Genomic DNA, 26,930 nt, shown 5'->3' with positions numbered 1-26,930 from the left:
GCACCTGTAACAATCGAAGGATTAGTAAAGGATTACCTGCTCCAGGAAGAAGACAAAGGACTGCCATTTCCCAGGGTTGTCAGCACTGCCTTTTGCCATTAACTTCAAATACACTTAATGAAAACAAGGAGGCAGGTTCACAGCTGTAAGTTACCAACTCATAAAGAGTTCAGCACAGAGGACTGAAGAGGAAAAAATGGATTCTGATACCAGTAAAGAATAAAAACAGAGCCAGAGGCATATGGAGGAGTGGCATGGAGTTCTTTAATTTGGAAGGCAAAAGGTTACATTTAATGAAAGGCAGAGGTTGGATTAATAAATGTTTGTTAGAAAGTTGTTCTGACACAGAGTGAACTCTGGGCTTTTCTCCTGCATAAAAAGCAGAACTAGCAGTAAGTGCAAATCTGAAGAAAATCCATGTGTCCAACAAGCTGCCATCTCCAGAACTCTTATCCAGGAAATTCAAAGAGTGAACCTAGAAGAAAAAAGCAGCAAGGTTAAATGTCTTATGACACTAGAGACAGGGCCCCAAATCCTTCTATCTAAATTCTAACCCACGAGACAGTTATGGGGTTCCCACACTCAGGACAATATTTAAACCAGGCGAGAAAAACGAGAAAGAAGCAAGTATTTTTCACAGAACATTTTATGGGAGTAGTATCCAGAAAAATTAATGTTCAAAACTGAATTTCAAGCACACCAAGGCAAAACCAACTAGGAACTGGGAGACGTGTGTTCTAACTCCAGCTCTACCATTAATTAGCCACGTGACTTCACGTAAGTCACTCTGACTTCTCTGGCCCACAAATTCTTTGAGGTGAGAGGGTTGTAGTTTAACCTAAAGAGCTTTCTGGAATCTAAAACGCTTATAAAGCACAGATTTCCATTAGCGAGGAGGCAGGGTAGGGAAGTAAGGATTCAAGAAAGAAAGAAAAATTCCCAATCTCAGCTATAACAAAGGACCAAAATACAAAAAATAATTTAGTTTTCATTTAAAGATAAGTTTATTTTTGGCAAGAAAAAGGTGAAGAAAGAGTAACCCCAACAGAATTGGCTGCATTGCTGCTAGAGCCAAATGGAACTGAGATCTGTAAGCTGTGAGGTGGAACCCTCACCACAAGATACAGGCTTCCTTTAGTCCCTCAAAGCACAGCCTCCCACCTACTGGACTCCAGCACGGGTCTGGTCGGAAAGTGACCTCCAGCCCTAGGGGCTCCAATGTCTCCAGCGATAAGCAACTGATTTTCCCAGTGTGCCATAAAAATACTGCAATCTCCTATGTGTACCATGACTCAAAAAAGGCTGGGAAATACTACCTTTCAGAAGAACCGGGCTGCCCCAGGAGGAAAAAGGGCACTACCTTATTTGGTATATTGGGTCAAGTAAGTAACCTGGAGATTCTGGCAACAGAGCTGAAAGGAGAGATTTTGGACTTTCAGCCAGAATGCTTTCATTTCACTAACAATGGTATTTACAGAAATGCTACATAATTGCAGAACATTCCTGAATCAGTGGTATTATAAGAAATGTATAAAAGAAACAGCAGTAACAGGAAGCAAAAGGTGTTCATAGTGCCAAACAAAACCAAACAGACCTATTCAGACTCACCTATTCATTCCATCAAATTTCTTAAAACAAACTCTCTGGCAATAGACTATAAACTAACATAACATTACAGCTTTTTTTTTTTTTCAAGACAGAGTTTTGCACTTGTTGTCCAGGCTGGAGTGCAATGGCGTGATCTCGGCTCACCGCAACCTCCGTCTCCCGGGTTCAGGCGATTCTCCTGCTTCAGCCTGCTGAGTAGGTGGGATTACAGGCGTGCGCCACCATGCCCAGCTAATTTTTGCATTTTTAGTAGAGATGGGGTTTCACCATGTTGGTCAGGCTGGTCTCGAACTTCTGACCTCAGGTGATCCGCCTGCCCCAGCCTCCCAAAGTGCTGGGATCACAGGCCACTATGCCTGGCTACATTACAGTTCTAATGGCCAAGGTGAGAGAGGACTAGAGCATAATGCCATTTTCAGTGAACAAAGCCTTGACAGTTTTAGAAATATAAAAGAAATCCTAGTTTAGTACAAAATCAAAGTTTCAAGATTTTATTATATTAAAACATTGAAATCTAAGATGCTAAGGCCAGTCCACATGAAAAGCAAAAATTGACTCATGAGAGTAAGTCTCTTTGATAGTGGTTTTCAGAAAATCCTATTTACAAAGATCTGCTTCCCCTCTTTTAAAGCAGATCTATTTACCAGACACTATTCTAAAAGCAGAGGTTCTAGGATTCTTTGAAATGTTAGCTCACACAATTGACTATTCAACAGCTAAGAAGAACGGTTTCAACTGTTAACCAGGGCATAAAGGTTTCAGGAAACTGACTAATAAAATCTCCTCCCCTGATATCAAGACATGCAAAATGGAAGACACCTACTGAGAAAAGTTAGCGTGACTTCAGTCTATTTCACCTGGGCAGAAGACAGTGCCATTTAATCAGTTTGTTCTAATCATCTTAAAAGAAAGCCAGGCATAACACAAAGAACTGTTAAAAATGACTCTGTAGCGATAGAAAAGATAATGCCAGCCAGGGTCATTTCTGTCTGGAATCTGTATTCTTCTCCAGCAATATCTCTATTCAGACACTGGCACTGGGCAGATATGTTCAAATACTGATTTTCCTTCAAATTCATCTCATCCTGGATTCTAGTCACCCAATTAAAACTGAAATTAGAAACAATGTGAATCAAAGGCCATCCTGCAGAAATTCTTGGTTTACAGCTCAATTTGAATCACCACTTTTAGAAGGCACAGACTGTATATTCTAAAAAATGAAAGGAGCTTTAGAGATCAGCTTCTTTAATCCTTTCATTACAGAGATGAGAAAACTGTAAATTGATAGTGTTGACAAATTTGTCCAGAGCTGTGCTGTCCAACACCACAGCCACTAAACACAGGTGACTATTTAAACTTAGTCAAAGTTAAATTAAAAATTCAGTTCTTCAGTCTGTTAGCCACATTTCAAATGTTCAGTAACCACATGTGGCTAGTGGTTACCATAACGGGCGGTGCAGACCCTGAATGTTTCCCCACTGCAGAAAGCTCTATTGGACAGTGCTGGTCCAGGATCACCCTCACTAGCCGAAGTCAGGTCTCCTGACCTGCATTCTCCTCCATTTCTCCTGGACCATATTAAGTATGGCCAACTATGCAGAAACATTTGAGATAGCCGGCCTTCATCCTTTCCTATCAATCTCTCCTTAGTATTTTTAATGAAAACCCTCTAACATGACATATATATAAAGCCATCATCTGAAAGTCCTAAACATAACAAGAAGGAATATAAAGGTTTAGAGTCCAAATGTCTGTTATCCAGTTCCCCCTCAGTCACTTACTAGTTGCAGGGCCTGGATATATCAACTGAAGTTTCACCAAGGTGTAATTACCTCAAGTGTAAAATAGGAATACTACTATTCATCCATCTCCACATCACTGGGTAGGAAGGAAGGATCACATGAGCTGATGTATGTAAAAGTATGTATGGAATGTATGTGAATCCTACAAGCCTGTTAATGTGGGAACTGTAAGACATTTTACAAATGTTTATTTTTGTAAAAGGCTTCATACAAATATGTGCATCTTGTTATAATCACATTTAACTTTCTACCTTCTATAAATGGATAATGGGAATCTGAAAATATGAATAAAAAGCAACAATTAAGGAGAAAACAGAAAGCAAAGCCCAACTGAGGATCCACGAAAACAGTACAATCCTCCTCAAACACAAAAGAACCAGCAAGAATTATGCCGAGAGGCATTAACAGTGGCAAAAGACTCTGATGAACATCCAGGCCAATCCTCTCACAATGCAGACAGAGAAACCGAGGCTCAGAGGTAAGTTTATTTGTCCATTCAACTAGTTAACAGAGCAAAGCCTACAAGTCTTCTGATTTTTTTTTTTTTTTTTTTTTTTTTTTTTGAGACAGGGTCTCACTGTCACTCAGGCTGGAGTGCAAGTGGCATGATCACAATTCACTGCAGCCTCGACCTCCCACGCCCAAGCAATCCTTCCACCTCAGCCTTCTGAGTAGCTGGGACCACAGGCACACGCCACCACGCCCCTCTAATTCTTTTGAGTTTTGGTAGAGACAAGGTCTTGCTATATGGCCCATGCTGGTCTCAAACTCCTGGGCTCAAGCGATCCTCCCACCTTGGCCTCCCCAAGTGCTGGGATTACAGGCCTAAGCCACCGCACCAGCCCCTCCTCTGACTTCTTGTCTCATGCTCTTCCCCATCCCACAGCCTCTCCTATGAATCTTTGCCTTGGCTTTTTTTTCTTTCGTAGCACTTTCCATGTTTTAGCTCCAAGTAACTTAATAACATAACTTTTTCTTGCAGTTGAAAATTGTTTATTTGGCAGGACACAGTGGCTCATGCCTGTAATCCCAGCACTTTGGGAGGCTAAGGCAGGTGGATCACAAAGTCAAGAGATCGAGACCATACTGGCCAACATGGTGAAACCACGTCTCTCCTAAAAATACAAAAATTAGCCAGGCATGGTAGCATACACTCGTAGTCCCAGCTACTCGGGAGGCTGAGGCAGGAGAATTGCTTGAACCCGGGAGGCGGAGGTTGCAGTGAGCCAAGATCACGCCACTACACTACAGCCTGGGCAACAAAGTGAGACTCCACCTCAAAAAAAAAAAGTTTATTCATTCATACACTCATTCAACAAACACACACTGTTACTGTTCACAATTGAGTCCAGTGGGAGAGAGAAGAAAGTGAATGAATAGTTTCATAACAATGTGATAAGTGCAGCACTGGAGGAATGCAGTAGACTAAGGGCCCAGAGAAGAGGCTCCTATGCAACCTGAGGGGTGGGAATGACTTGGAATAGGAGTCATCCAAGCTGGGAGGACGGAGAAAATAAGGCAGTGAGTTAGGGCAGCAATGAAATTCATAAATACAAATCTATTTCGATATTCTTTTTTTCTTTGGTAGCCTTAAATAGACCACATATAAAATAGAGTTCAATAAACAAGTAGAGTCATCAATTAGCACTTTTTAGCAAATAAAATAAGTAGATTCAAAGTTTTAAGAATGAAAGGTAAAGAACTAATCTCAGAGCCAGGCACTGTGACACACCTGTAGGTCCAGCTACACAGGAGCCTCAGGCAGGAGGATCACTTGACCCCAGGGAGTTCCCAGCTTGGGCAACGTAGCAAGACCCCAGCACATAAAAAAATATATAATTAATCTCACCTTCTAAACAGAGAAAAGTGAGTTGAAAAAAGTTATGATGTGACTACCTCGGAAGATTTCCTACAAATTTAGGACAGTTCCCTTTGAGAGAGCTTATTTGGTGGCCAGACCTAATTCAATATAAGGTGGAAATATCAAAGAGAAAATGAAATAAAAACTAAATGGGCCCCCCCACCAACAAAAAATTAAAGAGTATTGCCAGTGGGAGGTCACCATTGAGAATAAAAGACGTAGAACAAACCAAAAAAGGAAGCTCTCAAACTGAGGAGGTGAAAAAAAGAAAACAAACGGGAAACCTGAGGGTCTATGTGCACAGTCTTGGTCTTCCCCCACACAACAAAATCTACGGCCACTTTAGGGTTCTATGCCCTTTTGTTCCTAACTCGACATTGCCCACTTCTGGCCAGAATGTAAAGCAACCCCCAACCCAGCATCTAAACCCACCTGGACCTCTGCTGCCCCCCAATGACTGGAAAGAAACTAGGTTTTATAACACAGGTATCAGTAGCTTCTTCCCCCAAACTTAACTCCTCTTATGTGTTGTAGTAGTCTCTCAACACAGGAAACATACAATCCACCAGGTGGCAGCAAAGCCCACAGAATAACATCACGATCCCCTTCCAGAGGTAATTTTCTAGATTACTATACTTTAACTGAATTCGAAAAGCCAACACAATTGCATGTTTGTAAACAGTGCTGCCAGTCAGAGTTTAAAATGTTCTGCCCAACCGTGTAGACCCCTTGTTCCAGCTAGGATCAAACACTGAATTTTTTAAGACTTGTGGGAGAATGGTCTCCACTATAAAAACAAAACAATGCTAACAAGGCACAGGCATTTGGCAACTATCTCCCTGGGAGTTGAGCACATTTTCAAGCAATGTTTTGTCCCTTTGGGCCCAGTTCACCCTTCCTTCTGATCCAGGGCCCAATTCATCAGGAACTTTAATTCTCAAACTGTGATCCAATACAGTTCTGTCCTTCTTTTCCTCATTACCCTTCAGAACACCTGAGACGGACTGAGATTTTTTTTAAAAAAAAAAAAGAATTTCACAGGCCAGGTGCAGTGGCTCATGCCTGTAATCCCAGCACTTTGGGAGGCCAAGGCGGGTGGATAACGAGGTCAGGAGGTCGAGACCAGCCTGGACAACATAGTGAAACCCCATCTCTACTAAAAATACAAAAACTAGCCGGGGGTGATGGCAAGTGCCTGTAGTCCCAGCTAGTCGGGGAGGCTGAGGCAGGAGAATTGCTTGAACCCGGGAGGCAGGGTTGCAGTGAGCCAAGACTGCACCACTGCACTCTAGCCTGGGCAAGAGAGTAAGACTCTGTCTCAAAAAAAAAAAAAAGGAAAAAAGAATTTCACAAAGAAACACAGAAAAACAAACGTGGAAAAAACTAAAGTATATAAATTTTTAAATACTGAAATCCACTGAGCTTCTTTCTTTCATGCATTCATTCAAAAATATGCCGCCACCTACACACCAAAAACTGATCATCATTTCAGGTGTACATGGATTTCTGGGGGTCAGAAGCTTACTGGGAGCATTTTTGCTTTTGTATTTTCATTTGTATAGTCTAAAAAATAAAAAATATTGAGTCTTTCTTGATCACCTGGATAGATACATTAGTTATAAGATTTCTAGCAAGGGGCTCTTTTTTTTTTTTTTTTTAAGAAAACAGAATCTTACTCTGGCCAGGCTGGAGTGCAATGGCACAATTTGGGCTCACTGCAACCTCTGCCTCATGGGTTCAAGCGATTCTCCTGCCTCAGCCTCCCGAGTAGCTGGGATTACAGGTACCGGCCACCATGCCCAGCTAATTTTTGTCTTTTTAGTAGAGACGAGGTTTCACCATGTTGGCCAGGCTGGTCTCGAACTCCTGACCTCAGGTGATCCACCCGCCTCGGCCTCCCAAAGTGCTGGGATTACAGGCGTGAGCCACCGTGCTCAGCCAACCTAGCCAGGCTCTCTCAACTTCAGTTCCTCATCTGTAAATGAGAACGGCAAGCCTATCTTCGTGAAATTATTCTGAAAATAAAATGATATAGAACAAGAAGTACTTAAAGCATAGCACACACTGAGCACTCATTATCTGTTAACTTCCTTACTTCCCCTTGAATTATTTATTTTTTTTAACCCAATGCCATTTTCTTCTGATCTGCCTCTTTCAGAGTAGTTCAGAGTTTGTCACCCCCAAATTCATGTAAGATCAGCTATATTACAGATTTTTTTTTAATATCAAACTCTCAACTTATTTGGAAAATATAAAGACATTCAATGTGTTTGTTCTACCTTCTGAGCTGGTATAAATATTGAGAATTTACTTGGAACTATTTTTAAAGTGCTGTGGCACACTGCACATATAGCTGAATTAGAAGCACATAAAAGGAGCAAATAAATGTATATTTTTAAAAACTGAGAGCAGGACAGTATAGTATATGTCAAATGAAGGATCTCTATGAAAAACAATCTGGGCAATCCCCCAGAGAGAAGGATTTTTCTATGAACATTCTCTCCATAGAATGATTTAACACTGCAATCTGGGATTGAGGATTTTGCTATGCTTTGGGCCCATAATTCCCAGCTGAGCAGGTGGTCCTAGGTTGTTAATATGGTCTGCAGTACACAGTTTCTGCTGAGACTGCTCTTTTGTCTCTGCTTTTGTCATAATTTTGAAATACTAAGCTCTCTGCAGTAGAGTCCTCCTCCAATCATGACAGCCCTAAGAAATAATTTTCCATGATTTGGTATCTCCCTGAGCCTAGAAAACATCCTTGAAATGTTTGCTCTGTCCTCTTCCTAAGTACACACTATGACTCATTTAGAAAAAAAGAACTTCAGAAATCTAGAGTAAGCAATCAGAAGACATGACCATTCCAGAAGGCTCTATCAGGAAGCCCAAGGGTTACTCATACTTGCAAGCGTGAGAAGGTCAACGTTGGTGGGTCAGTTTTCTACCTGCATTCAAGGTTATCCACTGGTAACAGTTCACTGTAACTGGCAATAGCTGTTATCCATTGGTCAAATAACTCATCTGCTGTCCCTGCTCCCGGATGGTACAGCTGCTCTCTTCTCTGGATTTTCGCAGCACTTTGTTCAAACCTTTAGCGGGGCCCTAACTGGGCTGTATTTTAACTGTTATGTTTACGTATTCTCCCCTGCTAGACTGTACATGCCTTGAAGGCAGAAGCCACAGTTTTGGGTTGTTTTTTTTTTTTTAATTGAGATAAGGTCTTGCTATGTTGCCCATGCTGGCCTCAAATTCTTGAGCTCAAGCAATCCGCCCACCTCGGCTTCCCAAAGTGCTGGGATTATAGGCATGAACCATCACGTCCAGCCAACAATATTGTTCATATTCCCAACAACAAGACATTGGCTGGCACATAGAAGAAGAGGGAGGAAGGGAGGAAGAGGACAACTCAAGTCTTAATCAGGTCTCTAAGGAGTTGAATTGTATTAAAGTAACAGAACAAAGTGGTTCTTAAGTTTTTCACTGTGGGATGCAAAGGCGGGCGGATCACGAGGTCAGGAGATCAAGATCATCCTGGCTAACACGGTGAAACTCCATCTCTACTAAAAATACAAAAAATTAGCCAGGCGTGGTGGCGGGCACCTGTAGTCCCAGCCACTCGGGAGGCTGAGGCAGGAGAATGGCCTGAACTCGGGAGGCGGAGTCTGCAGTGAGCCAAGATCACAACACTGCACTCCAGCCTGGGCAACAGAGCGAGACTCTGTCTCAAAAAAAAAAATTTTTCACTGAAATAAACCTCTCTGTCAACTTACCACTACCAAAATGATACCTTACCTGAACTAACAGAACTGTTTTTGAGGCAGTATCAAAGGAAGGATTTATGTAGCATATTATAAGTAAATGACTAATTCATGTCAGAAAATGAAGTATAGTCACTGTCACATTATTGCATCCACTTTGCACATAGATGCTCTAACTCTTGTACTAGATTTCTACTGATTAGTACAAAAATGACAGCTTTCCAAGTGGTGACAGGAAGAGGTTGGTCCTAGGATATCCTTCCCCCAAATAGGATGAGATGTCCTAAGGTTCTCTTTTCTCTACCACCCAGAACATTACATTTTGCAATGCAAAGGCAAAGATTGCATGCATTCATCAGTAAGCTATGTGGGATACCGGAAGGAGTACAGGGCCAAGAACACCACTAGACTAGGGCAGTTCACTGCAAACACTTAACTATGTGGCCAGGGAAGGCCAATGGATTGTTCTAGGCCTCTGTTGTCTCATATATAAAGTAACAGTGTTGATATACGGTATGGAAAACAGCCATATATTTATTAAAGCTTTAGAACTCTGCTTGGGAGGGAGGGATGCAGGGGAGGGCATACCATACATGAGGAAGGCTAAGCAGAGAGGGCTTTTCAATTTCTGTCCATCAAAAAAAACTCCAATTCTACTTCTGCTTTATATACCAAGATTCTTTTTGTAAGAGTTTGTCTGGGAGAAGGGAGAAAGAACTCTACTGCTAAAAAAGGGAAAATGGCAAATGAACCAAGCAGCATCCCATCTTATATTTTAAAGTCTTCTCCCAAGTTAACCCAATTTCCCCATTTATTTCTACTTTAAGGCACATATTAGCAAATGCACACAGTCATTCATTCAACATACACTGGATGCTATCAAATTTAAGTGCTATGAAAACAATGGTCCAGCATTTAAAGTCATCTGAGATCAAAATCAGAAAAAAATTAACAAATCTAAAGGCAAAACCTACCATTTATGTCTCTTCCAAAATCTCCGAGTTATTTTCATGGAGTTATTGGTACAGAAATTATTGTACGAGCTACAAACACTAATTTTCTGTTATCTTAATGATCTGAAGAACAGTAAGACAAGGCAATGACCAAGAGTGGTAGCACTGATGAATTATGATGATATTAATGCATACTTTGCAGACCAATGGAAAATTCTGCAAATGTCAATAGCAGTATGGGAGCCTGGCCACCCATGATCAAAACCAGTCCCACCCAATTTCTCTTCCTAAAATCAACATTACAGGACAAGGACTATGATCACACTTACATTCTTTTGGTCTCCTACTCCTCAATTAAGTAAATGGGAATAATTCAGCCAACAAAGTTCATGACAACAAGGTGCAGGATGGTGCTGGCAAAGAGAAAATCAGCAAAGGCTCGCTCTGGGGAGATGCCTTGGAAGTCCGCTTTGTTCTGTGGGTTGATCTGTATTCTCAGGCAAACTGCACAAGAAGCAAAACACAAAAAATGATTATATGGAAGTATAAAATAAATATGACTGCTAATGAACACAGACATACCCGAGGACCCAACAATTCTACTCTAACAGAAATGAATGCATACATACATCAAAGGGCATACACAGAAATGATACCCAGATAGCCCCAAACTGGAAACAATCTAATGTCTATCAACAGTAAAATGGATAAATTATGGCATATGCAAACAACAGAATATTATACTGCAATGAAAAAGAACGTCTGCTATACACAAAAATGGATGAATTGCACAAGTAAGTTGGGCAACACAATCAAAACTTTATTTATTTTTTGAGGAGTCGGGGACAGAGTCTTGCTCTGTCGCCCAGGCTGGAATGCAGTGGCATGATCTCGGCTCACTGCAATCTCCACCTGCCAGGTTCAAGCAATTCTCCTGCCTCAGCCTCCCAAGTAGCTGGGACTACAGGTATGCGCCACCATGCCCAGCTAATTTTTTGTATTTTTAATAGAGACGGGGTTTCACCATGCTGACCAGGCTGGTCTCAAACTCCTGACCTTGTGATCCACCCGCCTTGGCTTCCCAAAGTGCTGGGATTACAGGCGTGAGCCACCGCACCCAGCCAAAACTTAAAAAATACACACTGGCTGGCCAAACCAGCTGGAACCCAGCAGGTACCCAGAGGAAGCCAAAGACAGAAAAGCCCAGCTTCCACACACAGACCACAGGGCAGAGCCTAAGTGTGTATGTTGGGGGAACAAATGTACCCCCTCAATTAGATGAGGAATATTCTGGGATGCAGCCACACGGAGCCACTGAGAACTCGGCAGGAGACAGGGTCTGGTTATGCTGCCCAGGCTGGAATGGAACCCAAGCAATCCTCCCACCTCAGCCTCCTGAGCAGCTGGGACCACAGGCACAGGTGAACACATCTGCCCAGCTCCATGGTATTTTTAGTGTGACCTTCTATTTATGGATAATGATTCAGGCTTTCCATTATAAGTTTATTTTAAAAATACATTTACTACAGTTAAAAAATGAATCAATTTAATTACTTTGTTTTTTAAGAAATGCACAAAAACCCTCGTATACAAAATCAAATGATTTTCGACCAAAGTGACAAAGTCACTCAATGGGGAAACAACAGTCTTCTCAACCAATGATGCTGGGAAAACTGGATATCCACAGGCAAAAGAATGAAGCTGGACCCTTACCTTATACCACATACTACAAAAATTAACTCGAAATGCATCAAAGACCTAAATGTAACACCAAAAACTAAAAAACTCTTAGAAGAAAACAGAGCAAAAGTTTTATGGCATTGGATTTAGCAATGATTTATTGGATATGACACCAAAAGTACAGTCAACAGAAGTAAAAATAGATAAATTGGACTATGTCAAAATTTAAAACTTCTGTGCAAGATAAAGGTACAATAAAGGGCACAATAGTGAAAAGGCAACCTATGGAATGGGGAAAAATATTTGCAAATCACATATCTGATAAAGGGTTAATATCAGAGTATATTAAAGTCCCCCTACAATGCAATTAACAACAAAATAATAACCAGATTTGAAAATGGGCAAAGGACTTGAGTAGACATTCCCCCAAAGAAGATATAGGAATGGGCAACAAGTACATGAAAAGATGCTCAATATCACTAATCACTAGGGCAATACAAATAAAAATTACAATGAGATACCACCTCACAGCTATTAGGATGTCTAGTATTAAAAAAACAAGAGTTGGCAAGAATGCAGAGAAATTGAAACCCCTGTGCACTAATGAGTGGGAAAATTAAATGGGGTAGCCACTGTGAAAAACAGTATGGCGTTTCCTCAAAAAAATTAAAAACAGAATTGCCATATCATATAATCCAGCAATTCCACTTCTGGGTACATAGCCAAAAGAAGTGAAAGCAGGATCTCGGCCAGGCACAGTGGTTCACGCCTGCAATCCCAGCACTTTGGGAGGCTGAACCAGGCAGATCACCTGACGTCAGGAATTCGAGACCAGCCTGGCCAACATGGTGAAACCCCGTCTCTACTAAAAATACAAAAATTAGCTGGGCGTGGTGGCAGGCGCCTGTAATCCCAGCTACTTGGGAAGCTGAGGCAGAATTGCTTGAACCCAGGAGGTGGAGGCTGCAGTGAGCCGACATCACTCCGTCGCACTCCAGCCTAGGTGACAAGACGGAAACTTCATCTGGGAGGTTGGGAGGCTTGGGGGTGGAACCAGGCTCTCAAGCAATATTTGCATACCCATGTTCATAGCAGCATTAGTCACAATAGCCAAAAGGTGAGAGCAACCCAAGTGTCAGCAGAAGAATGGATAAGCAAAGTGTGATGTATACATACAATGGAATACTCAGCCTTAAAAGGAAGGAAATTCTGATATCAGCTACAACATGGCTGAATCTTGAGGGCATTATTTTAAGTGACATAAGCCATCACAAAGGGACAAATACCATGTGGTTTCACTTATATGACATCAAGAGTAGTCAAACTCCTAGAAACAGAAAGTGGAATGGTAGATGCCAGGAACTGACAGAGAGGAGGGTGAGGAGTTATTGTTTAATGGGAACTGAATTTCAGTTGCGGAAGACAAAAAAGTTCTGGATATGGATAGTGATGATGATTTTACAGCAATGTACATGTACTTAATGCCACAGAACTATACACTTAAAAATGGTTAAAATGGTAAAATTTTGTCATGTTTTATCTTGATTTTAAAAAAAAAAAAGGCCGGGCGGAGTGGCTCATGCCTGTAATCCCAGCACTTTGGGAGGCCAAGGCGGGTGGATCACCTGAGGTCTGGAGTTCAAGACCAGCCTGACCAACATGGAGAAACCCCTTCTCTACTAAAAACACAAAATTAGCCAGGCATGGTGGCGCATGCCTGTGATCCCAGCTGCTTGGGAAGCTGAGGCAATGAGGCAGGAGAATTGCTTGAACTCGGGAGGTGGAGGTTTTGGTGAGCCAAAATAATGCCATTGCACTCCAGCCTGGGCAACAAGAGCGAAACTCCATCTAAAAAATAAAAAAATAAAACAAGGGCCAGGCACGGTGGCTCACTCTTGTAATCCCAGCACTTTGGGAGGCCAAGGTGGGCGGATCACCTGAGGTCAGGAGTTCAAGACCAGCCTGGCCAACATGGTGAAACCCCATCTCTAATAAAAACTACAGAAATTAGCTGGGCATGGTGGCACGCACCTGTAATCCCAGCTACTCAGGAGGCTGAGGCAGGAGAATTTGCTTAAACTCAGGAGGTGGAGGGTGCAGTGAGCCGAGATTGCACCACTGCACTCCAGCCTGGGCAAGGGAGACTCCATCTCAAAACAAAACAAAAGAAAAAAGTATATGCTATATGATTCCATGTACAGAAAGCTTAAAACTTGGTAAAACCAATCTATGGTAAGATAGTGGTTTTTATCTTTCACAGGGAGAGGATAACTGGGAAGATGGAAGGAGGTTTCTATGGTGCTGATAATGTCCTGCATCTTGAACTGGATAATGGTTAGATAGGTAAATTTAAAAATTCATCAAGTTGTACAATTAAATTTTGCACTCTGTTAAAGGAAAAAAAATATGACTTCTCAGAGTTACACTGAAACCCAGAGGCTTTCTCAGAGAAAAAAACATATAACCAAAAAACCCATAAAGCTCTCTTATCTGCTGATTTAAAGGTTTCTAATTATACCTAGATGGGGATGCCCTTGAGGCAACAACAAAGGGTCTGGGCTGAATGATAAAAAGTTATAAAAATGTGAATTATTTTCTAATAGAATATTCATTTAATGGGTAGCAGAGTTTATAAAGATAGCACGCTCATTCATGAGAACCTCACAGTTGTCGATAAACTATCTTTGATCTCGAAGTTCTAGCAGCTGCTTATTTGTCTCAAAAAAGGCAGAAGACCTAAGAGATAATTCATGAGAACTCTCCACTGCCACACTCTGTGACCTTGAAGATTCTTACAGTCACCACTGACAAAAAAAAAAAGGTGGTTCCAAGACTACACTCTTCCAAAGTATCTTTATGCCTGTGATAAATTATTACACTGCTTAAGAAAACCTAAACTCGCTTCAGGCTAGCATCATCCCATCATTAACTAAGAAAAAGCAACAAACAAATCTAATCCAAAGGCCAGAAAACTATCAGACTAGTTCTCTAGAGCCTGTCACCAAGGCAACAGTTTTCATTATGCTTAAACATGTAAACACCATGGAAGCACCATTGATCCTTTCAGGTATCCAGACCCTCAAAAATATTAAAGACAATGGCTGAAGCAAGGGTAACCAAGTAAACCCCTGCTGTAGAAAGTACAGATTTGTTCGTCCATTTGGGAGAGCAACTAGCAATATCCATTAATATTTAAAATGATTTTACCTTTTGGCAAAGGAATTTATCTTACAGAACAAAGACATTCTGAAAGTATGTTTGTAAAGTTGAAAAAAAAATTAAAACAGTCTAAACATCAAGGGGATTAAACCATACGACTGACATGCAATGAAATCCCATGCAATTATTCAAAAGAATAAGGTAAATTTTCTGTACACTGACAGCAAACATATCTAAGACTTATTAAGTGAAAAAAAGCCAATCCTTTTTTTTTTTTTTTTTTTTTTTTTTTTTTTGCGACAGCGTCTCACTCCATCGCCCAGGCTGGAGTGCAGTGGTGCAATCATGGCTCTCTGCAGCCTCGACCTCCTGGGCTCAAACAATCCTCCCACCTCAGCCCCCTGAGTAGCTGAGACAACAGTCATGCACCACCATGCCTAGCTAATTTTTTTGTTTGTTTGTTTTTGGTAAAGACAAGGTCTCCCTACGTTGCCCAGCAATCCTCCCGCCTCTGCTTGCCTAAGGGCAGGGATTATAGACATGAACCCCCACACCCAGCCCATTCCTTATTTCATTTGGCCAGGGCATGGTGGCTCACAACTGTAACCCCAACATGTTGTGAAACCAAGGTGGGAGGATCACTTGAGCCCAAGAGCTTGAGACCAGCCTGGGAAAGATAGGGAGACCCCCGTCTCTACAAAAAAAAAAAGTTTTAATTAGCCACTCGTGGTAGCACACACCTATGGCCCCAGCTACTCGGAGGCTGAGATGGGAAGATTGCTTGAGCCCAGGAGGTAAGGTTGCAAGCTGCAGTGAGCCACAGTCATGCCACTGCACTCCAGCCTGGGAGACAAAGCGAGACCTTGTCTCCAAAAAAAAAAAAGAAGTAAAGTATTTTATTTATATATAATGATATGCATAATTATCTCGTCATTTCAGTTAGAATCTAGAAAAAAATCTGAAGAAATAGAAAACTATTAATAGTGGTCACTGGGGTAGAGAACATGGCATTGAGTTTTGAGGAAATATGAGGGAAAAAAAGAAAAATTATCCATGAAGGTGGATAAGGTAATAAATTGATGTTATCATTATCATGATCATGGTAACCAGATTATTTCAATGAAAACATATGAATCAGAGTCCCACAAAGTTGGAAAGGACCTCAGAGGTCATAAACACCAACACCCCATTTGACGCATACAATGCCCAAGAGGTGGTAGGGGGTGGCCATGCTTGGGGAGGCTGTACTAATCACGTGGGAAGCTTTCCAAAGTATACTCACCACTTACAGAATCTGGTAAGCCACCTCCAGATGGAGAATTATCAACTTTCCAGAGCCTGTGTTACTGATAAGGATCTCACATCTCTCAGATGCATTGGAAACAAAAAAGGCAAAAAAAAGAAGCCCTGTTCAAAATACTCCACTACAAATGATCCTTCAGTCTCTCCCTGGGCACTTCCAAAGATGGAAATTTACTACCTCTTCAAGCAGTCTGTTCCATTTTAGCAATTCTGATTTACTCTATCCCCTTAAAATGTCCATTTATTCCATAAAATATTTACTAAACATCTACTACATGACAAGCATCATTTCAGGTGCTAGGAATATGGCACAGAACAAAACAGTCTGGCTCTCAAGGAATTTACACTCCTATGGAGAGAAACATATAATCAGTAAGTTAACAAATAAACCAGGAAATGCTAGAGAGAGATATGTACTATGAAGAAAATAAAACAGGATAATAAAGAGTGACTGGGAAGCTTTTCTTAAATTCAATCATAACAGAAGGTCTCTTTAAGAGCTTGCTATTTAAGACCAATATTTGAAAGATAAGGAAGCAACCATGTAAAAATTTGGGGGCAGAGCATTCTAGACAGTAAGAACAATCTTGACATGTTATAAACACAAGGACAGACGCCAGGCATGGTGGCTCACACCTGTAATCCTAGCACTTTGGGAGGTCGAGAGTTCGAGACCAGCCTGACCAACATGGAGAAACCCTGTCCCTACTAAAAATACCAAAAGTTAGCCGGGCTTGGTGGTGCATGCCTGTAATCCCAGCTACTCGGGAGGCTGAGGCAGAAGAATCGCTTGAACCCAGGAGGCAGAAGTTGCAGTGAGCCGAGATCATGCCATTGCACTCCAGCCTGGGCAACAAGAGCGAAACTCCATCTCAAAAAAAAAAAAAAACAATCAAGGACAGACCAACAAGCCTATAGTGATCAAGGGGAAGGGGACAAGGGCCAAATCCTGAGGGGCATGGTAAGCCTCAGAAAAGAGTATGGATTCAGTTATAAGAGCGGTGGAACAGTATAATGGTTTGCAAGGTTAAAAAGAAGCAGAAGGCCGGGCATGGTGGCTCACACCTGTAATCCCAGCACTTTGGGAAGCTGAGGCGGGCGGATCACAAGGTCAGGAGATTGAGACCATCCTGGCTAACATGGTGAAACCCATCTCCACTAAAAAATACAAAAAAAAAAAAATAGCCAGTTGTTGTGGCAGGCGCCTGTAGTCTCAGCTACTCGGGAGGCTGAGGCAGGAGAATGGCGTGAACCCGGGAGGCGGAGCTTGCAGTGAGCCGAGTACGCACCACTGCACTCCAGCCTGGGTGACAGAGCGAGACTCTGTCTCAAAAAAATAAAAAATAAAAAGAAGCAGAAGAATTACTTAGGACCCAAAGAGCTCAGGGGAATGGTAGTAAAAATGGACAGAAATAAAGACATACAGGCTATATTTTGGAGAAGACAGAGCTTGCTGATGAAACAGATGCAGGAGATAAGAGAAATCAAGGGATCCAGGAAACTTAAATTTCTTCATTTAAAAACACAACCGGCCGGGCATGGTGGCTCACGCCTGTAATCCCAGCACTTTGGGAGGCCGAGGCGGGTGAATCACCTGAGGTCAGGAGTTCGTGACCAGCCTGGCCAACATGGCGAAACCTCGTCTCTACTAAAAATACAAAAATTAGCCAGGCATGGTGGAGCGTGCCTGTAATCCCAGCTACTCAGGAGGCTTACGCAGGAGAATCGCTTAAACCTGGGAGATGGAGGTTGCAGTGAGCCGAGATTGTGCCACTGCACTCCAGCCTGGGTGACAGAGAGAGACTATGTCTCAAAAAAAAAAAAAAAAAAAAAACACAACCAACATTGACATCACGTACTAACTGGTGAAAAGGCAGATGGCTGGATGAGCAGGTTTGATCTTGGACATGTTAAGTTCAAGGTACATATCAGACATCAAGTTGGCAACTGGATTTACTAATTTGGAATTCAGGGGACAGTTCAAAACTAAAAATATAAAGGAGTAGTTGTAGGTATACAGGTGTTATTTATCTATTTAAAAAAAAAAATACAAAGTGAAGGCATCTACAACCATGCTCACAGTCAGAGAAGCACCCAGCACAAAACAGCAGAAAGGAAAAAGCAGTGAGGTGAGACAGAACAAGCAGGAGAGTGTTGTATTCAAGAAGAAACTTTCCTTTTACACAGAAGCCGATACCTACATTAAATGCTAAACATTGCAACATGGCAAGAGTAGTTTCAGTGAAGTAATTCAGTGAAGTAGTGAGGACAGACCAATACCAACAGTGGGTTAAGGAATGAATAGTTAAGGGAGGAAGTAGGAACATTAATTATTCTTTCAAGAAATTCTGTAATGATGGAAAGGAAATGGGATGGTAGCTAGAAGATTATCTGTGGTCAGATTTTTTTAAAATAGACAATATTAGAACATGTTTGTATGACGGGAATGATCCAGGAGAGAAACAGAAATTAATGACACAGAACAGAGGAATAATTGCAGAAGCGGAGTCCCTGAGTGAGCAAGGGAAGACTGGATCCTCTGCACAAGCGGAGCTTTCACAGGAAAGAGATACATCATCCATCATGAGAAGTCAGAGAGTATGGGTATAAAAGTAGGTGATCTGTTATGATTCAGTGGTGAAAAGATGAAGGAATTCTTATCTACTTCTATTTTTTTAGTGAAAAAATAAAAGCAAGATCATCTACTAAGAATAAAGGAAAAGAGGAAAAATAGAGTGATTTATGAAGCCTACTTTGGGAAGGGCGAATATATAAGAGAAATATTATTGCAGGACCACTAGGCAGGTTGGGTGCACATTGTGTTCCCATTCTCACCAATAATTCTCCATCAGCACCATATCCATATTTACTTGTCTGCATTTCCCACTAATTACAAACTCTGCTGAGAGTAGAAGTCTGTGTGCTTCACAGTTGAATTCCCAGCACCTTGGCAGAGAACCTAGCATATCATTGCTCAGTATTCCTGACAGGACTATAGGCCTGCTCACCATTTAACATATACAGTGTTCAGCACTGAGGATGGAGAGATGAGAAGACAGCCCCTGCCCTCAAGGGCTCACCTTCCAGAGAGAAGGCAGACACCCAAATACAGCACACTGCCATATCACTCTCACACACACACATACACGGTGAAAAAGGAATAGAGAGGAAAGACCGCAACCTGCAGGAGAATCAGGGAAGGGTTCCAAAGGGCAATAAGCCAAGCATAGTGGTGTGGGCCTACAGTCCTAGCTACTCAGGAGGCTGAGGCAGGACTGCTTGAGCCAAGGAGTTTGAGGCCAGTCTGGGCAACACAGCAAGACCTTGTTCTCTTTAAAAACAATAACAAAAAAAAGGAAATTGCACTTGAGCTGAGAAGTCTAAAAGGTGAAGGAATTTTGAAGGCAGTCAAGCAAAGGCAAATAGTCTGATACATGAGAGTGCTCAGAGAATGACAAGTAGCTCAATACGGTTGAAGCAGAGTATAGAGGAGGCAGAGGCAAGAGATGAAGCTGCAGAGAGCGAGGAAGCCAGATCATGAAAGAGCCTGTATGTAAAAAAAAAAACATTTTTAATTTTACTTTGGGAAACACAAGTTGTACATGGGAGTGACACAATCAGATTTGCAAGTCAAATCAAGCCTGCAAACACAGATGGACTGGAAACCAGAGGCCGGAAGGCCAGTAAGGAGGATTACAGTAGTCTACATAAGAGATATTGAGAGGCTAAAACAGAGGATGAAAAAGTAGCAATGATATGAAAGATATTTAGAAACAAGACTATCAGGCACATGGGTGGCAAACTTCTAATTTCTTGGATAACAGTTAAGGGAGATAATATTAGGATCCACAGATCTGATGGATAATTCCAAAAGAAATGCTGGACCCCAGTCCACAACAGCCCAATAGCTCCCATGAGACAGAAAACTCTGGACTAGGCCTCCTTGCCTTACAGATTCAAACTGGTTTTGAATTTGTAAACTAGGAAAAACAAAACTATTTTTCAAGACAAAATTACCTCATAGAGATTAGAGAACAGAACAGATGAAAGTTAGGAAATGAGTTAAAATTTGTTTCAAGACCAAAGACTTATTTTGAGAACAGTCTTAATGTTTTCTACTTATCCCTCCTAAATAGCACTTTAAATGAGCACAGCTTTCAGTTGGGCAAAAAAGGAAACTAAAGGGTTGCCAACACTGGAATATAACTCTAAAAAAGGGACAGATGTCCTCTTCTAGAGATATCTAACTATAAGATAAACAGTCAGCTACTGAGGATGTTTGAAATCTGTCTCAAATAAGAAAAATATTCTACCTCTGGGGTCCTTTTAAAGCCAATATATTATACTCTGATGATCCAAAACACACACAAAGAAAGATCTCTCAATGGCAACTTTCTACCTCTGGTTCCTTCTTGAAACCATGGTTAAGTCTCTCAGCTATGAGGGAATAGAAGAAAACAGACCATTTTCATACCATTAGGCCCAATAACAACAGGTTTTTTAAAGGTTTGGTAGCGTTCTGAATTGGTTTAAAATGTACTGGTCAATTTCCAAAGAGCATATGCTAAACTAACACATACAGAGGGAACAGAAGACGATAGACTGCCAAAAAAAAAGGGAAGATTAAAGAACATTTCCCTCCCATTCATCCTACATGCTAACACCAATTTTAAAGTTTTTCCTTTCCTTTCTTTAAAAAAGCATCCTCAGGGCCGGGTGCGGTGGCTCACGCCTGTAATCCCAGCACTTTGGGAGGCCAAGGCGGGCGAATCATGAGGTCAGGAGATCAAGATCATCCTGGCTAACACGATGAAACCCTGTCTCTACTAAAAATACAAAAACTTAGCTGGCCGTGGTGGCGGGCTCCTGCAGTCCCAGCTACTCAGGAGGCTGAGGCAGGAGAATGGCGTGAACCCAGGAGGCAGAGCTTGCAGTGAGCCAAGATGGCGCACTCCAGCCTGGGCGACAGAGCGAGACTCCATCTCAAAAAAAAAAAAAAATGCATCCTCAGAAGCTTTACTATTACCTACAGGATAAAGTCCAAATTCCTGGCCGGGCGCAGTGACTCACGCCTGTAATCCCAGCACTTTGGGAGGCAGAGGCAGGCAGATCACCTGAGATCGGGAGTTTGAGACCAGCCTGACCAACATGGAGAAACTCCTTCTCTACTAAAAATACAAAATTAGCCGGGTGTGGTGGTGCATGCCTGTAATCCCAGCTACTCGGGAGGCTGAGGCAGGAGAATTGCTTAAACCTGGGAGACAGAGCTTGCAGTGAACCGAGATCACGCCATTGCACTCTAGCCTGGGAAAAAAGGGCAAAACTCCATCTCAAAAAAAAAAAAAAAAAAAAAGTCCAAATTCCTTGGACTGGCATTCAAACATCTAGCACCCAGCACTACCTAATCCTTCAACAGTATCTCCTACATTTCCCTCTCTCCCAGCTCACTGGACTCCTCCATTCTCTTGCAATAGGAAACTCCACAGGAAAGTTAGAAACCCCAGCACCATAAAAAGGAACAAGGCTACCTTTGCCAACAATCAAAACGAACGATAAGCGTCCATATTTCCCATTAAAACCAGTCTCCAGTTGATGATCTAGGCTAACAAATGGCAGAAGAGCCAGGATTTAGGAGTCAATGCTGTCAAAAGAAGGGTAAATCATACCCTTCTGTGGCAACTAAGAATTATCATGAATCCCTTCTTTTCCTGAAGTTGCTTTCATTTCTCTAGCTCTATTACCTGTTATCTAATAGATCTGGAAATCCTAATCCCCCTTATTGGCCCCATTATTAATATGCCCTTTTACTAGGTTTTTCTTCAATGACAAGCCACCTAGTTCCCATTGGAGAGGAGAAAGGCAGTCCAGTCTGCCAATTCAATTTCAGCCACAATGGGCTGAAAAACAGGTCTTGGCATAAGCGAAAGTCATTTGCTCAAAAAACCTTCTGGCTTTATTACACTGATAATCTATACCTCTAGTCCATGCCCACTCTTCAGCAAACCACATTCTTCAATGCATCCATGAAAAATCATTCTAAACCCTAGAGGCTTATAAAGGCAGGGTGACTTCTACATGGAGAAGGCATCTTTTTTAAAATCAGCTTTCAGACCCTGCCTTGCTCCTACTCTTCCAGACCTGGAAACAAAAGCATCAAACAAAATTAATCAGAAGTTCTCATCAAGGTTCCTTCTCCAGGCTGGCTAATAAAAACATTTAGTACTGTGGCACAGGGTGGTGGGTGGGTGGTGGAGAATACTTAGAGCAAAGAGGGTAGTGTATCTGGTCGGATGATGGTTAACACATCCTGAAGGCAAGGATGCCACCACAGACAACCAGGTCTTGGTCATCTAGGACAAAAGTCAAAGATGGTAACTAAATATCCAATCAAAAGGCTAATCTGCAACTTCAGTACACAAGTCATTAGATCCTCAGGCCTGTTTTAAATTTTGAGAAGTATCTCTGGTGTGCCAAAACGAGCAAAGCAAATGTATAAAAAGCATTCTATGTGTCTGTAACTTTAAGCACAGCACCACTGTCTCCAGACTTTTTTTTTTTTTTTTTTTTTTTTGAGGCTGAGTCTCACTCTGTCACCCAAGTTGAAGTGCAACGGCACGATCTCGGCTCACTACAACCTCCACCTCCCGGGTTCAAGCGATTCTGCCTTGGCCTCCGGAGTAGCTGGGATTACAGGTGTGCGCCACCATGCCCGGCTAATTTATGTATTTTCAGTAGAGATGGGGTTTCACCATGTTGGCCAGGCTGGTCTTGAACTCCTGACCTCAAGTGATCTGCCTACCTCGGCCTCCCAAAGTGCTGGGATTACAGGCATCAGCCACTGTGCCAGGCCTCCAGACAATTCCAATACTGTATTTTGTCTGTACCCCAACTAGACCATAAACTCTTTAAGGATAAAAAACATGTGCCTGATGTATCCCCAAAGCTTTTACCATAATGCCTCATATTGGACTGAAAATACAACTGATGACCTGACGGATGATCACACTGAAAAGAAACCATGAATGCTGGCATGTTTTCAAAGTCAAAGTAGCAGGTGACACCAGTGATAGAGGCCACGCCTGTTTTCAGTATTCACTGAATCCCCGTTGGGCAAGAAAAGTCAGATTTTGACAAAAACTGATGGAGACAGTTCTCGCTAAATATAGCAGTCTACAAGGTTACCAAATCCTGGAATCAAAAGGAAAAATAAGGCTAAAATAGAATTATGTGAACAAAAATTGGGTTCAGGACAGTGAAATAACAGCTTCCTCAACAAGAAAAAAAGTAGCAGCAGCTAAAAGGCAAAATCAAGTAAAGGATGATTTAACAAGAAAAGCACCAGTATTTATATTCTTTGCACTTTCATTGAAACATTTCACCGGAGATTGGTAGTGATTGGGCCAAGATGACAGAGATGATTCAAGGTTGGGTTTTTCATCTGAAAAGTCTACTAATTTTAGAGTTGTGTTAAACCTAAGTTAAAGTTGGAAGAGGGTTTTCCCCGGACCAATATTAAGTGAAGTGGATCACCAGGTGGAGTAGCAGCACGAAGGTGGTTTCCTTAGACATTTAAGTCCAACTCCTACGGAGCCGTTTGGTATTAGGCATATAATCTAAGCTTTCCGAGCCTCAATTTCCCCATTCCCAAAAAAGGGCAATGCAGGCTCTTCTCATAACTTCAAGGGGCGGTGGTCTGATATAGAGTACTATGAAAACAAAAGCAGCACACCAAAGTAACACATTATTATTATGATCACTTATAGAACCATTACCCGCTAGGATGAAACTCCCCACACAAGAGATGAAGCCCGAGAGAAAAGAGTTGAAGGGGAAGGTCCCCACGAGGAGACAGTAACCGAACTGCAGCGCCCCGGTCAGCAGTATATACAGCAGGTAGGCGTCCAGCAACTTCAGACGCTGCGGAGTGGAGCTCAAGTACTCTTCTAAGAACCGCGAAATGACAGAAACTACCGACGCCGACATAACTGCACGCAAGGTACTCCGGTCCGCGCGCCCCAAACTCTTAGAAGACCCGTCGACCACACCGGATGTGCTGTTTGCGCATGCGCACCCTCGTGACCTAACTCCGCCCTCCCCGCTGTGCCAATTTGCGCAGGCGCTGAGGCAGGCCAGGGCGCGTAACAACTAATGCGCAGACGCGGACTGCATCAACAGCCCCAACTACAACTCAGAAAAGTTAATGCGTCTGCGCAATGGCCGTATCGATGAGCTGGGGACGTGTACTCTTTTTGTTCTGTTTCCGCCCGTCAGCTCGGTGACGCCCACAGTTGCTCTGGCAACAAGACACACTGGGAGAAAGAGGAGAATAGGCTTTACTGGGGACCGCGTAGCTAACCAGAGGGTTCCAGCTCTCTCTGGTCCTTCTGAGTCCTGGAAGATTTAACGGTTTGCATCTACTTTGAGGCAATGCCTGGCGTTCCTGGGGTTTGATACCAACCTGACCCTAATTCTGTTAAGGGCGCTGTCTGCAGATGTCTGTCACAGATCATTGGAACAAGTCAAGTTCAGCCGCAGTGAGACCCGGCGCGGCCAATCACTGCGCAGGCCCCAGTTTAGACTTAATTACTTGGGGGAGTGAGTGGGTGTGGTGAGGGGCGGGAGGCAGGGAGGAAGCCTGACCTCTGCAGGGTTCTGAACTGGAACTCGGGATCTGGCCCTGCAATGCCAGCATTTATTGGGCACCTCCTTGGGGCCCGACGTTGTACTAACTCGTAAGGACTCTCACGTGAATCAGATATATTTGCAGCCTTAAAAGAGCTGGTGAAGGGAGGGATAGCGGTCGAATATCGTGCAAACAGCATATGGTCAAGTTTAGCAGCTCTCTTTCCGCAAGCTGGTATCTTGAACCTGGTGTAATATCCCAGGATGTCAGCGTCGAAAGGCCCGAAAGAGCATGCCTGGTTCAACCCTACTCTCTCCAACTCATTTTGCAGAAGAAACTGAAATGGTTTCAGGTTTTGTATTTTAACAAGTGGGATTATTTTGAGGGTTTTAACTTTTTTTTTTTTTGAGACGGAGCCTTGCTCTGTCGCCTAGGCTGGAGTGCAGTGGCGCGATCTCGGCCCACTGCAACCTCCGCCTCCCTAGTAGCTGGGACTACAGGCGCGCGCGCCACCACGCCCCGCTAATTTTTGTATTTTCAGTAGAGACGGAGTTTCACCATGTTAGCCAGGCTGGTACCGAACTTCTGACCTTGTGATCCTTCCGCCTCGGCCTCCCAGAGTGCTGGGATTACAGGCATGAGCCACTGCGCCCGGCCCGTTTTAACTTTTTTTAAAAAACTAAGTTCTGGCTTTCGTTGCCCTTGTAATTTCACGTGAATCCGACCTTCTAGACCTAGTTCATCTCACCTTTTAGCTGTAAGTTTTTCCACACATGACCAGGTACTTTATTTTCAGCTTCTTAATAATTTGAACTGTACGTGAGCAAAATTCCTAAAACAGCAGGTGAACAACAGCGTTCCTACCTTTTCACTTTTTTTTTTTTTTTTTTTTTTTTTTTTTTGAGATGAAGTTTTGCTCTTGTCACCGAGGCTGGGGTGCAATGAATGGTGTGATCTCGGCTCACTGCAACCTCGGCTCACTGCAACCTCCACCTCCTGGGTTCAAGCCATTCTCCTTCCTCAGCCTCCCGAGTAGCTGGGATTACAGGCACCTGCCACCACGCCCGGCTAATTTTTGTATTTTTAGTAGAAACGGGGTTTCGCCATGTTGGCCAGGCTGGTCTTGAACTCCTGACCTCAGGTGATCTGCCTGCTTCAGCCTCCCAAAGTGCTGGGATTACAGGAGTGAGCCACCGCGCCGGCCCCTTTTCACTTTTTATTTGCCTTTAGACTGGAAACTCTATACACATTAACTAACAAATGTATTATCAGTGGTAATCAAAGCCTTACTTAGGTTCTAGAAAGAAGAGAAATAACCTAAGAAACCTTTACAGTCTATTTGAATAGATAGATTTATATTCATCCCCGTGGAGATTTGTGCAGCTATATGAACGTAAGTTCAGCCTAAACCTATGTTTCTGAGAAGGAAAAAAAAAAGAGAGTGGATAACAAGCTGGTTCCTATTCCAATATAATATGGCAGGAAGCATCAATTTCTCTGACAAGTTGAACCTTTCTCTCTGCCTCATCAACAAGTAGGAGGGTAGCTTCCTCACGAATATTCAACTTCAAACTTTACAGGCTAGGCTGATGCTTTTTAATCATTCAGGTGTGGATTCTTCAGGAAGTTTCTGTTCCATCAGCCAGGCTCCTTCCAGTATTTTCCCCCTTATGTTTTGTCTGCCTTTGATCCATGTCAACTATCATCATTAAGATCTCCCCAGGAACTCTCACAGGAGAGAAGAAGAAGAGATGAAAAACATCAAATGCACTTATTGAATGCATTTGTTTCTGAGACCCGCTAGTCACACCAGTATACTACACTAGGGCTTTTCTGAACTACTTAAAACAGCAAGAAAAGGCCGACTTCTCTATTTGGTTTATGATTCTATAATCATTGAAACATTTTTAACTGATCTGTCAATAGGAAATTGCTAACACTAGTGTAGATTTCAATTAGTTTATATCAGAATATTAATATAGTTAAAAATTCTTGTCCAGAGTAGTGGATAAGAGTGCAAGCTCTAGAATCAGACATTCCTAGGTTTGAACCTTGATTCTGCTGTTTACTAGTTGTCTAATCTGGAACAAGTTATTCAGTCTGACAGTCTCATTTTCCTTTTCTATAAAACGGAAATAACAATACCTGGCTCATTGAAATTATGTGAGGATTAAATGAGATAAT

General features: G+C 42.3%; 1 protein-coding gene across 1 annotated transcript; it reads right to left on the bottom strand.

The window, feature by feature from the left end:
* Nucleotides 1-242: 242 nt before the first annotated feature.
* On the bottom strand, nucleotides 243-24,214 carry DAD1 (defender against cell death 1). The gene is made up of 3 exons (XM_003260920.4): nucleotides 23,896-24,214; nucleotides 10,312-10,486; nucleotides 243-475 (listed from the first exon to the last, which is right to left on the bottom strand). Exons 1-2 carry the CDS (start codon nucleotides 24,104-24,106, stop codon nucleotides 10,356-10,358), a joined length of 342 nt encoding a protein of 113 aa, XP_003260968.1. The 5' UTR covers nucleotides 24,107-24,214; the 3' UTR covers nucleotides 243-475; nucleotides 10,312-10,355.
* Between the last annotated feature and the right edge of the window lie 2,716 nt (nucleotides 24,215-26,930).

Source organism: Nomascus leucogenys, chromosome 22a (genome assembly GCF_006542625.1).
Source record: "Nomascus leucogenys isolate Asia chromosome 22a, Asia_NLE_v1, whole genome shotgun sequence".
Classification (NCBI taxonomy): domain Eukaryota; kingdom Metazoa; phylum Chordata; class Mammalia; order Primates; family Hylobatidae; genus Nomascus; species Nomascus leucogenys.
Note: the sequence above shows the minus strand (reverse complement) of the source record. Positions and strands in the feature narration are given on the sequence as shown.

Excerpts from the sequence above, each read along its gene's own strand:
- DAD1 (XM_003260920.4), bottom strand. The coding sequence starts at position 24,106 with ATGTCGGCGTCGGTAGTTTCTGTCATTTCGCGGTTCTTAGAAGAGTAC. Across the intron at positions 10,487-23,895 it reads GGGGAGTTTCATCCTAGCGG|TTTGCCTGAGAATACAGATC; the intron begins GTAATGGTTCTA and ends CTTCTTGTGCAG.